The sequence below is a fragment of the Chiloscyllium punctatum genome, chromosome 38 (genome assembly GCF_047496795.1).
Source record: "Chiloscyllium punctatum isolate Juve2018m chromosome 38, sChiPun1.3, whole genome shotgun sequence".
NCBI classification, from domain to species: domain Eukaryota; kingdom Metazoa; phylum Chordata; class Chondrichthyes; order Orectolobiformes; family Hemiscylliidae; genus Chiloscyllium; species Chiloscyllium punctatum.
In genome coordinates, this window is record NC_092776.1 from 39333582 (window position 1) to 39350186 (window position 16605).

At 37.9% G+C, this 16605-nt stretch overlaps 1 protein-coding gene across 1 annotated transcript in view; it reads left to right on the forward strand.

The window, feature by feature from the left end:
• Positions 1–15403, forward strand: part of LOC140463727 (leucine-rich repeat-containing protein 27-like) — a 76487-nt gene extending 61084 nt beyond the window's left edge. The window contains exons 7-10 of the mRNA XM_072558073.1: positions 3454–3553; positions 7712–7842; positions 11972–12098; positions 15107–15403. Of these exons, the coding sequence (XP_072414174.1) occupies positions 3454–3553; positions 7712–7842; positions 11972–12098; positions 15107–15163 (415 nt within the window). The 3' untranslated portion in view covers positions 15164–15403. The remainder of the gene's footprint in view (positions 1–3453; positions 3554–7711; positions 7843–11971; positions 12099–15106) is intronic.
• Positions 15404–16605: the final 1202 nt, after the last annotated feature.

Below are 16605 nucleotides of genomic sequence, written 5' to 3' on the forward strand. Positions count from 1 at the left end.
ACACTGTGAACATTGGAAATCTGAAACAACATGGAGAGTGTTGGAGAAATTCAGCCGGACTGATGCCATCTATAGTGAGAGAAATAGTCCTAACATTTCATGTTCAGAATATGTCCCTTTTTCAGTTTTGACTCAAAGTATTAATTCTGGTTCTCCATGGATGCTAGTTCTGAGTAATATCTTACTTAATAACAACTGTTTGATTGCCATTTGGAAGACAACAAATTCTAAACACCGTAGTTATACTACCACTATAGAATTTCAAAGTTTAACACATTGCTTGGTTACGCCCTATCGAAATATATCTTTGGAAAGGTGACATTTTCTCTCGATGTTGGTGGGTGTGAATTCCAAACTTAGAATTTTCTAAGTTTGAGTATTGTATTTCAATTTCATAAGAGTCAATAGTTTTCAGTCAGACAGATAGGTGTTTTGAAACAAACTGCACAGAGTTACATTCAGTTGATGGAATGCTGCTGGTAACCAAAGTCCAACTTGCAGCACATGCACCACCACTTTCTTGATGCTTCCAGTTTGAACCCTTTGAAAGATAAAAATAACTCATTTATGTTGAACCTTTCATGGCTGTAGGATGTTGCAAAATGCTTCCCAGTCAATTACTTTTACAATATAATGACTTTTTTAATGGAAAATCTGTTGACAAATCAGCAATAGCAATTAGTTAGCAGACCAAGTGATATGTTTTACTAGTGTTAATTGAGGGGTAATGTTGACTAAGGCATCAAGAAATTCTATTGGTTTTCTTTGAATAGTGCCATTGAATCTTTTATATCCATCTGGGAGGAGATAGAAGCTGAGCTAACTGTACCTCATTTTTATCCCACAGTAACCCTTCTGCACTTTCTGTCTCCCTTTCTGCGTCACTCCCATCTCAGGCTGAGATCTTTGTATCTCCCTTTCATACCTACCCCATCATTCCACTACCCTGATATTCCATGTTCACAATTCTGTAAAGATTGTTTCAGGTCTTTAAATAGCTTATACCATATGATTTTGCTAAGTTGAAAGATGCATTTTCATTCGGATTTTGCTCATCACCTCTCATGGTATTATAAGCAGCTTGTGATCTGGTTGTTGGCAGGTTGAAAGGCACTTAGACTAACTGTGTGAAGGTGAGACTCAGAACTGACGTGCAGCTGCCCAAACACAAATGCAAATCAGAAATGTTGCTGAAATCTTAAAAATTATTGTAACTAAAGTAAATTTGGCAGAACAAAAACCAATGTTTGATACAGATGGGGACAAGATTTATTTTCAAATGCTGGTTCCACGCATCAAGGAGTTTAGCTAATTTGAAACTAAATAGAGTTTTTAATATAATAAATGTGGGCGGCACGGTGGTTAGCATTGTTGCCTCACAGCGCCAGAGACCCGGGTTCAATTCCCGCCTCAGGCGATTGACTGTGTGGAGTTTGAACATTCTCCCTGTGTCTGCGTGGGTTTACCTCCAAGTGCTCCGCTTTCCTCCCACAGTCCAAAGATGTGCAGGTCAGGTGAATTGGCCATGCTAAATTGCCCGTAGTGTTAGGTTAGGGGTATGGGTAGGTTGCGCTTCGGCGGGTCGGTGTGGACTTGTTGGGCTGAAGGGCCTGTTTCCACACTGTAATGTAATCTAATTTTTAAAAAATGCCCATTCGTCAGATGTTTTAATCCACTCTGAGGTTCAATCGTTTCATCAAGAAGCATTGAGCATAGCCAATTATTCATGACACTATGAATGTCTCATAGTTTTCAAAGTTCCAGAACCCAATTGTCTGAAAATGTTTGAGAAATGCTCAGTTTTATGTAATCTAAATGTTATGTATAAAGGTTCTAACTTATTTCCATGTGAGTCTCTGCATAATACAATTTGTATTTAAATCAATTGTACAGTAGAGCATTTCTGTTTGGACTTCAACCAAGTCAAGCCATCCTTGGAGCCATTTGGAAATCGTCAGTGGGGTGCAATATTGTGAATCCTGTCCCCATTCAGAGTACAGGTATTCTCACCAGTGACAGATATGGTTGCATATCATAACCACCATCCTGCACAACTGACCAAGCTCATGGTTCCCTGCAACTTTTGTAGAATGCGACAACATCTGGATGATTTATGGTTCACTATTCCTGTTAAGAATTATGAATCATAACATAGATTAAGAAAATGATTGAAAGGTACATTTAAATGTAACCATGCCACTACTTCCCCACTCCCAACCTCATGCCACGTCCATGTCTCCTCTTTGGTTTGGGAACTATTTTGGCAGAAAGAGATAGCCAACCATTTGGTTCTCCACCTGGGTTAATTTGAAAGGTTTAATTGACCTCCACGTTTCTCAAATGCACTAGGTCAGATGGATCTATCCAAACAAACTGATGTGGATTGTTTATATGATTGAAAACTTTATAAGATTATAATAAGTTATTTGATCTGTGGTCTATTTTATCAATGTGTGTAAATATGTGGACATTATTAAGAGAGATGAAGTGGGGAAAGCTACTGTTACTGCTGCTATAATTACTCTATCTGACATACTTATAAGGTGTTTGAAATGACAGATGTTTTCAAAGCGTATTTCTCAATGGATGTCTTCTTTACCCCCAATATTTCAAATAACCTCCCCTCTCATTCCCTGACTCCCTTTCCAGCCCCTCCCCCACCCTTCCATTCCTCTAATCATCCTTCCTTCCAGCTACCAACTGGATTCATTAAGCCCATCGACCAACCAGGTTGTACCCTCTACCTGTGTTCACCTATCCTTACCTCACCACCCACCCCACCGCCCACCCACAATCCTCTCCTTTATCTCTACTCCCCTGACACCTCACCTTCAGTCCTGAAGAAGGGTTAAACCTGAAACTTCGAGTTCTCCACCTCCTGATGCTGTCTGGCATGCTGTGCTCTTCTAGCCTCCTATTGGCAAACCTTGGAATCCCGCATCTGCATTTTCCTTTGTCTCTGAGACTAGCAAGTCTCACTCTGTTATACATTCAGCTGACTGGAATGAAGTTTTCACACATTGGACTCCTTTAATCCAAGGCAAATCTGCTGATCCAGGGAAAAAGCTACCTGTCTCAGTAGCAAAGAAAATCTGACCTTTCGCCATGAGCTTGTTGCTATTGTAATTTATCTTAATATTCCTTCTGATTCCATGGTATGGAGGAGCCAGTGTTGGACTGGGATGGACAAAATTAAAAATCACACAACACCAGGTTATAGTCCAACAGGTCTATTTGGAAATATTAGCTTTCGGAGCGTTGCTCTTTCATCAGGTAGCTGTGGTGGTCCTGGTGTTGTGTGATTTTTAATTCTGATTCCATGTCAAGCTAAAATCTCAGTCAACCTATGTTCAATGCTCCAATTCAATATTATTTATCAGTTACTTGAATTTGCCTTTGTTTTATTTTGAATTTATCATTGATAGGAGTAAACAGAATTGCTCTTATTTACAGAGACCAGCGAGCATTGAGAGAATGGAGAGAACAAGCTAAGTTAATGCAAGAGCAGAAAGAAATAGAAATAAAGCAAAGGTCTGCAACAGAAAGGAACAAGGTACTGGCAATTTTAAAAAAAATCTACTATCACTTCCAAAATAATTTTATTTAACATTATCAAAATAGATGCACTTGTACTTTGGTTTGTCCTCAATATAGTTATGACAGAGCAATTGAAACACCAGCCTAGATTTTTGAGGATATTGGCCTTGTTGAAGTCCACTATGAAAAGCAAGTCTCATACCTTAAACAAGAGGGTACTTGGAATATCTACCCTATGGTAAACAGGATCTACTTTATCAAGTCATGTACAATCAAGTAAAACTGATACCCCTCAGTTCAAATTATACAATGCAATTTTTTTATTTGTTTATGGGATGTGGGCATCATTGGCTTGGCCAGCAATTATTGCCATCCCCTAGATCTGAGTGGCTTACTAGGGCCACTTTAGAGGAAAGTTAAGAGTTAACCACATGGCTGTGAGTCTGGAGCCACCTGTAGTCCAGGCCAGGTAAGGATAGCTGTTAATAATTCAAAATTAGGTGTGCAGAGCACAATTTCAAAATCTGCAATGATGAAATGTTTGAGTGTCTGAACTGTGAGGGAAATTGTGTTATATTTTAAAATGATGTAGGCTGGTGCCATGAACAGAAATTTAATATAGAGAGCAGTGAAATGATAATTCTGGGAGTACGAATGGGGAGAGAAGTATAAAGCAGGATACAGTTCAAAGCGGGGATCCAGAAATGGAGCACCTGAAGGCATATGGATGCAAATCACTAAACGTAGCAAGGCAAGATAAGAACGTGGATAATCCAGCAGATAGGATCTTGGACTTTATAAAGCAAGGCGAAAGGAAGGAATTATGATGAGACTTCACAATATAAGATTAGAATTAAAAATTATTGTGTTCAGTTCTGACACCACATTTTAAGAACAACACAAAAGTATTGCGAGTGGGTGCAGAAAAGATTTACAAGGGTGGTGCCAAGGATTAGGAGCTTCATTTTCACAGAAGGAAGAGAGTAACTGAGGTTGTTCTCCTTAAAGCAAAAGAGGTTGAAAGTTAATGTTAAACATGTCTTAAAAATCATGAAGTATCTGGACAAGGAGATGGGGAGAAAAGTTGTTCCCTTGACAGGAAGATCATAGACACTAATTTAAGATCAAAGGCAAAAGGCTCAATGGGGACATGAGAAAAATCCTTTAATGCAACTTGGAGCTAGGATACGGAAGACACCACTTGAGAGTGGGGCAGAGGCAAACTCAACTGAGGTCCTTGAAAAGGAATTAGACAACTGTCTAGGAAATAAGAGGAAGGCCACAGGGAAAAATGTCGAAGGAATAAGACCATCTGAGTTGATCCTACAGAGAGTCAATAATTACATCACAGAAGACCTCGATGTAATAGTTTATATCAGTCAGTATGACTACAATTTGATAGAGATGTCACCTTCAAAATTTCAACCTGAACTAGTGTTGAATCCCAGGTCTCAGAGATAAAAGAACCATGACCCCACACTTTGATCTTTCCCATTCAGCCACACCTCTAGGAATGTAAATTTTGGATAAAAAACAGGTTGTGTTAGTTAGTTGAATGTATTACTCCATAAGCCAATGTTATGCATAAAGCTTTGTAATCAATTGCATTTTTATTTTGATATTTAATATCCATTTTGAGTAAACCATTGACATATTTCCAGAATTCATAGAGTTCTAATTGCTCCCAAATTGTTGAAAGTAACATGCACACAAGTATAATTATATTTAATGTTTACAGGCTTATCAGGAATTTCTTTTTTGAAAAACAGACTTTCTGTAACTGTGCAAAGCTATGCCAACAAACTAAATAACCAATTGATGAAGGTTATCAAGTGCGGAAGTGTTTTACCAACTGCCACATATTGTTACAGACAAAAATGTATAGTTTACATGCAAAGTAATCAGCAATTCTATTATTTAATTAGCTTGAAATATAACACTCCCTAATGTATGAAACTCAAGAGCACAACATACCCACATGTAAATTCAATTGTTAAGTAAATGCAACAACCTATAAACGGCATCAAACCATTCACAATCCTACCAATACAAGCTAAGATGTTTCATAGATTGGGTCACATCAATGGCCAGTCATGATACAAATGCCACAAGTTGGACTGGAACAAAATCTGCGTATTTGTACCGAAACGTCATGACCTAATCCTAAGAGATTGCAGTACAATGATGATCATCATCTTGCACCTGCTGTTTCCAGAAGAAAAAGTGTAAAGATAGAAGTGACCTTATAAAGCACTTAATATGTTGAAAAGATTTAAATTGTTTACAGCTTGCCATCCTATATCCCCCCCATATCAGCATTTAACAGTAAAATCTATACGTAAACATTCCCAAAATAGAAACCTCTATTTAGGTATTCATAAAGGCAAAAGTTCCTGCCTGAGTTTGACCATTATGACTTGGAGATAAATCAAACAAATCATCGATGCTTTTTGAAATAAGTTAATTATGGAAAAATTGCAGGCTGTACCTATGATTGTGGTTACTTTGGTGAATATTAGACAAGAAACAACATTGGATGTTGAAAATGTCTTCATTTTTAGTGACACAGCTGCCTTATGTATATGATTATGTCAAAAATTCAGTTACAGATTTAAATTCCAAACTATTTTGATGTTTGTTGAGTTTATTAACAATATTAATAAAACTGTTAAAGCAGATTGATAGACAATAAAGCTCATGAATAGTGTGGTGTCTAAAATGTTTTGGTTGGGGCACAAATAGACTACCTATTGGGAACTTATGTATCTCAGGCATGTGATTGTCCATTCATGACTTGAATATGTAAAACTTCAAAGAATATGCTTCTGGCAATTGGCAGAAACATAAGGCAAGCAATCTTACCAGAAATACATAGGATTGTGAAGAAAGAGATGATGCAAAAAGCTTCAGCTAATGGAAGCTTACTTATTGATCCAAAAGGGACCACTGATCAATCAGGAGGTTGGACGCTATGAGGATTGTCATGAAAAGGTGATGGTCTAAATCCGGCCATGGGAATTTTGCATCTTCATTCGCTACAAAACCTTCAATTCTGACACCCTTCAATAAAAAGGATGTTATTATATTGGAAAAGGTGCAAAAACCAATTTACAGTGTTACTGAGACTGGAAGGTCTGAGTTATTAAGAGAGGTTAATGGGCTGAGACTTTTATTCCTGGAGTATAGAAGGCTGAGGGGTGACCTTATAGACGTTTATAAAATCAAGAGGGGCATAGATAAGGGGAACAGCCAAAGTCTTTTCTCCAGGATAGAGGGGTCTAAAACTAAAGGGCAGAGGCTTAAGGTGAAGGGGGAAATGTTTAAAAGGGATCTGAGGGACAATAAAGGGTGCCAAAACAAGTGGTAGAGGTAGTTACAATAACCACATTTAAAAACCATTTGGACAGGTACATGGATCAGAAATGTTGAGAGGGGTATAGGTCAAATGCAGGCAAATGAGACTAGTTTACTTGAAAAACTGATCAGCATGGACGAGATGGGCCGAAAGGTCTGTTTCAGTGCTCCATGATGCTATGAATCTATAAATTGGGTGCATCAAACAGACACATTGATGTTTCAGGACTTTGTAATGGCAGATGTCTTGCCCACTTTCAGTTGCGTATAAATCTGATATTGCTTGTTTAAAAAAACATAATTTTTGAAGATTTGGACACCTGAGTATACCATTTAATACTGTGGTATTGACCTGTACGAAAATCAGTTTCCTCCTGAAAATGATATTGATCACCTTGTTAGAAGTTTGGAAAACAAATATGGATGCACTCATGAGGGACATAGAAATTTCAAAACATGCTCCAAATGTTGCTTATAAGAGCCAAAGGAAACCTTTGACCATGTGAACTCTTTTAAAGCTATCCAGTGAGATTTTGCAATCTACTAATGGTATTTGGACAGCCAGATGTAAGAATTAAATTCATGCCATCCTCTGGGTAATAACCTCCTTACCTTACCAATGTAAGCTGAAATGCAAACAGAAAATGCGAGAAGTTTGGCAACATATATCAGTTTTTATTGATGGATTGTTAACTTCAAATCACTGTTTTGCTATTCACATTTTCTGCCTGACCTGTTGAGAATTTCCATTACTTCTTGTTTTGTTTCAGATTTGCAGTATTTTACTTTTGTAATAAGAGAGTTGGTATTTTGTTCTTAGATAGTGAAGAGTGCACCATATGCTACAGATCCAAACTACTACCAAAATGTGAGAGGTGGGGATTTGAAAGGGCCACACACCTGTGAACCTACGCGAAGATTACATTCCAGAAACGAAATGGAAGAAGGAAGGTGTGTTTTCTGAATTGCTTTTTATTGCGTTCTCAGAAATGCTCATCAATACTAGGACAATATTAATATTAAAAGGCATCCTTTTCATCTTAAATAATTACTTTTCATATTTACATTGTTCAAAACTTTCTTTAACAGGTTACCTTGTTCAAAACTTCCTTTAGATTAGTTAGAATGAGATTACTTACAGTGTGGAAACAGGCCCTTCGGCCCAACGAGTCCACACCGCCCTGCCGAAGCGCAACCCACCCATACCCCTACATCTACCCCTTTCCTAACACTACGGGCAATTTAGCATGGCCAATTCACCTGACCTGCACATCTTTGGAGTGTGGGAGGAAACTGGAGCAAACCCACACAGACACGGGGAGAATGTGCAAACTCCACACAGAGAGTCGCCTGAGGTGGGAATTGAACCCGGGTCTCTGGTGCTGTGAGGCAGTAGTGCTAACCACTGTGCCACCATGCCGCCCAGATGTTTTGCTATGAAAAGTGCTGGCATGTTGGTTCAGTGGTTAGCACTGCTGCCTCACAGTGCCAGGAGCCCAGGTTCAATTCTACCCTTGCCTGACTATCTGTGTGGAGTTCGCACGTTCTCTCTGTGTCTGTGTGGGTTTTCTCCCATAGTCCAAAGATGTGCAAATCAAGTGAATTGGCCACGCTAAATTACTCATAGTGTTAGGTGCATTAGTCAGAGGGAAATGGGTCTGGATGGGTTACCCTTTAGAGGGTTGGTATGAAGGGCCTGTTTCCACACTGTAGGGGAATCTAATCTAATCTTATTCTTCTTTCAGCACCTTTGTTATAGAGTCAAAGAGTCATAGCGATGTACAGCACGGAAGCAGACCTTCCGGTCCAACTCGTCCATGCTGACCAGATATCCTAACCTAATCTCATCCTATTTGCCAGCACTTGGTTGATATCCCTCCAAACCCTTCCCATTAATATACCCATCCAGATCCCTTTTGAATGCTATAATTGTCATAGCCTCCACCACTTCCTCTGGCAGCTCGTTCCATACACGTACCACCCTCTGTGTGAAAATGTTGCCTCTTACGTCTCTTTTATATCTTTCCCCTCTCACCCTAACCCTATGCCCTGTAGTCTGGAATTCCCCACCCCAGGGAAAAGACCTTGTCTGTTTACCCTATCTATGCCCCTCATGATTTTATAAACCTCTATAAGGTCACCCCTCAGTCTCCGACGCTCCAGGGAAAACAGCCCCAGCCTGTTTAGCCACTCCCTATAGCTCAAATCCTTAAATCCTGGCAACATCCTTGTAAATCTTCTCTGAACCCTTTCAAATTTCACAATAATTCCAATAGGAAGGAGACCAGAATTGCACACAATATTCCAACAGTGGCCTAACCAATATCCTGTACAGCTGCAACATGACCTCCCAACTCCTGTACTCAAAGCTCTGACCAATAAAGTGAAGCATATGAAATGCCTTCTTCACTATCCTATCTACCTGCACCTGTACTTTCAAGGAGCTATGAACCTGCACTCCAAGGTCTCTTTGTTCAGCAACACTCTCTCAGACCTTACCATTAAGTGTATAAGTCCTGATCTGATTTCCTTTTCAAAAATGCAGCACCTCACATTTATCTAAATTAAACTCCATCTTCCACAATTCACCCCATTGGACTATCTGGTCAAGATCCTGTTTTACTCTGAGGTAACCTTCTTCACTGTCTACTACACTTCAAATTCTGGTGTCATCTGCAAATGTACTATATACCTCCTATGTTCGCATCCAATTCATTTACATAAATGATGAAAAGTAGTGGACCCAGCACTGATCCTTGTGGCACACCACTGTACATAGGCCTCCAGTTTGAAAAGCAACCCTCCACCACCACCCTCTGTCTTCTACCTTCTGTAACCAAATGGCTAGTTCTCCCTGTATTCCATGAGATCTAACCTTGCTAACCAGTCTCCCATGAGCCTTACTGAAGTCCATTTAGATCGTGTCCACCACTCTACGCTCATCAATCCTCTTCGTTACTTCTTCTAAAAACTCAAACCAGTTTGTGAGATATGAGTTCCCAAGCACAAAGCCATGCTGACTGTCTCTAATTAGTTCTCGCCTTTCCAAATACTTGTAAATCCTGTCCTCAGAATTCCCTCCAACAACTTGCCCTTCACCAATGTCAGGCTCACCGGTCTATAGTTCCCTGGCTTTTCTTACCTTTATTAAACAGTGGCGCCACGTTAGCCAAACTCCAGTCTTCTGGAAGTTCACGTGTGAATATTAATGATGTGACTATCTCAGCAAGGCACCCAGCAATCACTTCTCTAGCTTTCCACAGAGTTCTAGGGTACACCTGATCAGGTCCTGGCGATTTGTCCACCCTTACCCATTTCAAGACATCCAGCACTTCCTCCTCTGTAATATGGACATTTTTCACAATGTCACCATCTATTTCCCTACTTTTTATATATTCTATTTCAAGACATAATTAATTTGTTTGACAAATTTGCCTCAATTAGCAAGTATTTTCTTCAACAAAGGATATTTTTGTTATTATAAGGAAATATGTTACCTACATAAAATAGCTTTACCTTGTCCAGCTTTTTCCTCTGCAGATTTTAGACTACATTAATTAATCAATTGCAGATGGAGGTATAGTTTTCTATTGAATGCCTCGAATTGTTGTTGCTAAGGTATGCAACTATTTTCATTAGTATTATTTTCTAAGGTTTATCTATAGTTGTTTGTGTTGCTTTCACACAGACATGCAATTTTCTTGCTCATTGTAAATTTTAGTAATATTTTACCTCAGTATCACAACAGGGCCACAATACTGCTCTGTAACCCTTTTAAAAATGGCACATGATTGATTTTTGAACTATGGAGGAAATGCTCCTTTTAAAGTGACTCAGACAATATAGATGAGAGTGGTGCAGTGATAATGGTCCACAAAGCCTGGGTTAAAGTCCCATCCACTCAAAGTTTAACGATTGTTACGAGGGCAGCCAGGTGGGCCTCATAGACTATGAGTTCCCTGATTAGGGCTGTTAATCTGGTCCAATCAGGGAGCCCTGGCTGATAGATAAGAATGCGAGTGTCAGACATCCAAACACTGTGAGAGTTGGTTCTGAGGAGGCTGAATCAGTGTAAAGGACCTTCCATGTGTAAATAAAGGGTGACTTCATGATGGAATACTGGCGTCTGTGGAGTTACTTGGAACTTGTTGATTAAAAAATATCTACAAAAGAGGAAGAAACTTTCCTGGCCAGACATTTGACATGCTGGAACAATTGTTCTGATGTGTGTGCTGCAACAGGGTGCTTTGTAACACATTCTGCAGAGAGTTCTCAGACTATTAATGTTAGGCTCACATTGCACCAATATAGCTATAGTCAGAAGCTGACAACTAATAGAGATGAGGAGCAGCAAAAAGATGGATGACATGGTGATTTCAGGAGGACGTTGTGTTCCAAGGATTTCTGCAGAAATTAGCATTTGATTATTCGACTTTAATGACGAGCATCTTCTGCTGTTTTTAATGGAATGTTTATTTTCTCTTTGTTAAAAAAATTTGTTTTTAATTCAGTTAGTCTGGGAGAATGATTTGGAAAGGAAGCAATGGCGATAACTTTAGTTGATGTCTTATGTTGTGCTTTATTCCATTGTTAAGAAAGGTGCATCGTATGTTTAACGTGATTCAACACTTCCACGCTCTGCATCCTAATATGTCATGTTCTCAAGGATTTGGGTTTTAAGGGAATGAAAATATTGAAAGCAGATTAATGGAAAAGTCTTTTTTTGTCTTACATTGCAATTATAACATCACTTCCTTTTATTTTCTAATTTATTATTTCGTAATGATAGAGCTTTTACATCTGAAAGTGTAGGAGTTAAGTATTGGCTAACTTCTGGTACTGAGAGCAATAAATTTCGGAGAGCCAAAGAGAAAGTTAAGCAGTTGACAGGAAGCTGTATTTCAATGATAAGATTTGGTTTACTGATATAAGGAGTCCACAGCTTTTGGGTTCAGCAAAATAATAGGTTAAAGTAGGAAATCTGATTGCACACAATATATAGAAAAGCAAGCAAGCAGTTTTAACCTTGAATTAAAAGATTCTCTGGAAGTTCAATATAGTTTTATTTATTATTCTGCAGAGCAGCAAAAGATCAAGAACTGAGGGAACGGATTCAGCAACATATCAAACTGCTGCGAGAAAGAAGAAAAAGACAAAAGGGAAACCCTCAAGAAGAACTGGAGGCTGCAAAAGCAGATTTAGAAATTGTATGTTCATCAAACATTCTTACTTAAATAAGTTAAATTTAGCATGGCTTTGTATTTTTATAACCAATTAATTTATTGCTTTCTTTCAAGGCTTTTACGAGTAGATTTTAAGAATTAGAAAGGAAAAAATTCATTGCATTCATGGAAGTTTTTTTATAAAATGTCTAGTGGGAAAATATTGTACTTTTACTTTTAAAGAGAGGCTAACTTCTGGTACTGAGAGCAATAAATTTCGGAGAGCCAAAGAGAAAGTTAAGCAGTTGACAGGAAGCTGTATTTCAATGATAAGATTTGGTTTACTGATACAAGGAGTCCACAACTTTTGGGTTCAGCAAAATAATAGGTTAAAGTAGGAAATCTGATTGCACACAATATATAGAAAAGGAAAAGAGCATAGGGCAATTTATTTTTAACTGAGAAGCAATGCAAAAAGAAGTCACACGCAACTGCTGACCAAAATAACTGATGACATTAGAGAGATGCATACATTGCACACTAAAAGGTCATTTTTTTGCTGTCCAGTTTTATTTCCGCTCATTTCTACATGCAAAATTATAAATAAAGGAAGAACGTCTGTTCATATAGTGCCTTTTACACCATTCCTGTTCCAAGCTAACTTTTGAAACATAGTCATTGCTATGACTAATTTTTGAACCGATACAAAGGCAATAAATGAGGTTACTACGTTTGATATTATCTACATAGACATTATCAATGCTTTGATAGGTATCCTATCTTGTAAATGACTCAGTGAAATAGGACCTCATGATAGTTCCAAGGGAAAATAGTGAGTTGAATCCAAAATGGGCTCAGCGGCATGGTACAAAGGATAATGATTCTTAGTGTTTTTGTAACTGCATTGTTAATTCCGTTGGGGTTTTCCAGTGCACAGAACATGATGCTTTGCATTTTGTTTTCTATATCAATGATTTAGAGGGGCATATGTCATAAGTTTGGAGATGTTATAAAATTGACCATTTGATTGACTGTGAGGAAAAAGAAGTGTAAATTGCAGGAGTAGGATACCACTGGACTGGTTAGGTGGGCAGTGTGTTAAAATGCATTTAGGAAAGCAATTCAGTCAAACAGATGGAAAAGGTTGAGGGGAAATTTAATTAAAGTATATGTAATTATGAATGATCTAATTAAATTGGATAAGAAGGACTTATTTTACTTCAAGAAAGGTCGGTAACTGGAGACATAGAGTTAAAGTAATTGACAGAAGTGTTAAAGGGGAGTTGAGGAGAAATGTTTTCAGCCAGAGGGCAATGGAGAGGTGTAGCTCTGGAATTCACTGAAAGAATGATGGAGGCAGAAATACTCATCACATTTAAAAACAAAACCTTACCTGTGCACTTGAAGTATCATAATGTAAAGAGCTTTGGATCAAGACTCTGAAAACGGAATCAGATGAGTCACTTTCTATCAAGTTCCACAGGTACAGCAGTGGGTTGAATTACTTCTAACCATGCGTTTTCTGGGTTTGTAGGTAAATGTAGTATTGGATTTGCTCACAGCAAGATCCCAGAAACAATAATTAGATAAGCAAATAGCCAATTTACTTCATCAATCTCCACCAAAAGTGATTGAAGTCTGCACAGAGACTTGAACACAAAACTTCCAGTTGAAGCAAAATTCAGGACTGTTTTTGTTCAAGAGTGCTGTTAACAGTGGGAAAAACATATGATTAAATTAATTGTATTAGCTGACTTTCTTCAGTAGAGGTGGTGCTTGTAGCTAGAATATTTTTGCTACTGAAATATTTTTGCTATCATTATTTTTCAAGAAAGAAGAAAACCAGACCAAGCTCTTGACTACCAAAGAAAGTAGAAGAACCACATATTATTCCTGGCATATTATCTACATTACTCAGCTTATATCGAATAAACTAATTCTGCCCATATATTACATACATGCATATATATTCTATACATATGTGTATATCTATGAATATATGTACATGTATATACACACACACACATCTTGCTCTTCCTGAACATATATATTGACTTAATTATATATTTATTACTCAAAAATTTATCTTTTTAATGGGAAAAACCTACTTCAAACCTGCACCGTCAAAATTTATTGGTTCCTCATAACTGCACTTGGTAGAGGAAGGAAACATAGGAACTAAAGACTGAGTGTTATAAAACAGCACATTATTTGAATCCCAGTGAAACAGCACCATTGTAATGTATTTGACATTTTTGCATTTGAATTAAGCTCCTGTGAAAGTAGCACAATCTTCCTTTAAGCTCAGCTGCCATGCTTTCAGTCAGATTGTTCCCATTATGCAGGCCTACTTCTGTCAAATCATATCAAATCATCTTTATTCTACTTATTTTGTTTCCATTGGTTGTAGTTAAAGCAAACACTGGCTGTAAGATGAACCAAGGCAAGCGGTACTGGCCTTCATTGCCAAAGGTTTTCAATTTTGAAGTAAGCTGCCTTTCTGCAGTTATACACGGCCTTGGTGAGACTATACCTGGAGTATTACACACAGTTTTAGTCTCGTACCTAAGAAATGATATACTTACCACAGAGGGAATGCAAAGCAAGGTTGCACTTTTTTATAAAATTGCCTTTTGTGGTTTTTGAGTACCTTAATCTTACTTGGAGGGGTCAGTCTTGGAAATGTGTACAGTTTTAGTTGATATTCTTCCCAGATGTTTGTTAGTTCAGACACGTCAATCCTCAAGTTTGCAACAAGAAATTAAGCTTATTTTTCTGAACAACTTCAGAGCAATCTGGAGTATGAACTTTTGAAACTTTGTTGAAGTGAATTTTGATTGGAAAACATTTTCAAGTGCTTACTTTTACTTCGGAGAGGGACTGGTTGAGAGAGATGACAAAGGGAAGGAAACATTAACTCATACATAGTGTGAATATTAGGGGGAAATAGATAGAAGTAACATTGCACTACAGTTGTTTAGAATTCGCAAACTACTTTCATTAGAATATAACTTTTAATCTGTTTAAAGATTTCTTTTTGTCTTTTTGTGTAGGCCACAGAACTGAAATCTACACTGGCTAGGAGAAAGATCGTAGGGAATCTCTCATAAAATAAGGTTATTGTGATTGCTGGAGGAATTTTATCCAGAACTTTATCTACTATCCATTCCCAAAATGCTGTTTCGAGCAAGAAATGATAATGGACTGTCACTGCACTGAAGAATATCTACCGGTGATAATGGAAGTTCAATAATTAGGGGGATTGTTATTTAATATTCTGTCAAGAGTCAAATTGAGTCAGTAGTTATGTTCAGTTGGGGTATATGCTGTTCAAAATATGCTACCTTATAATTATTTCTGTCTGTAACAAGAAATAAATAATGAGTTATTAAACCCTTTCCTTCTACATATACACAAATGTTCAAGTTATATGTTTTTCTTGAGATTGGAGTTCTTTGGTAATTTACATGAAGTGGGAACCATTTCTGTATGAACTTATGTGGAGTGTTAGCCAGTTATTACAGGTGATTCTCCACCAGTAACAATGCTGACAAAGATCACTGTCCTTGCTAAAATGACCATGTATGAGCATTTATCATCGCTTTTGTGGTACTACCTTAGCATTCAACAGCTAATTCAACACAATCCTGGTGCTTAAAATGAGATTTTTCTAGCATTGTGCTGTAACCCAACATAAAGAGTTAGCCACAGTGTATTATTTTGAATGCCAAAATGCTCTTTGGCATCAAATTGTTTGTTTTTGAATCATAATTTTGATCTTTATGTATGTTATTAATTAGCCTCGATGGGAACTGTCAGTGGAGAGGGTGGTATTCGAAGCTTGTTTCCTGGATTTCCCTGGTGGAGTTGAATAATCATAGTCTGCTGACAAGACAGCATTTGGACAGTGAGCTAAACCAGGTTACTAGTTAGCCTAACTTCTGTTGTTGGGAAAATGTGAGTCCATTGTAAAGGATAACTACTTTTCATCATTTATGTAAGTGATTTGGATGTGAGCATAAGAGGTATAGTTAATAAGTTTGCAGATGACACCAAAATTGGAGGTGTAGTGGACAGTGAAGGTTACCTCAGATTGCAGATGGTCCAATGGGCCAGATGGAGTTGAATTTAGACAAATGTGAGGTACTGCATTTTGGGAAAGCAAATCTTAGCAGGACTTATACATTTAATGGTAAGGTCCTCGGAGTGTTGATGAACAAAGAGACGTTGAAATTAAAAGCTGTGCAATATCGTTTTGTAATAGGTATCCATCGCTCTGTTGGCCTCCTGTTGTTTTCAGGTATATGTCTCATGAAAACCTTTCACTGTGTTTAAAAGTCTCAACACTAAAATGATGGAGAAATTTTCGCTGATAGCATTTCTGTTCATCTAGTATGGAGAGTATATACTAAGTGCCTATGACAACAAACTCCGCTGCTTTGGATCAGAGAAGGAAGTGCACATTGGAATTTGATGAAATTTAGAAACTTACAGTTTTATTTAAGGCATGCTGTTGTTGTTGATGAGCTGGATAGGATTAATCTATCCTGTG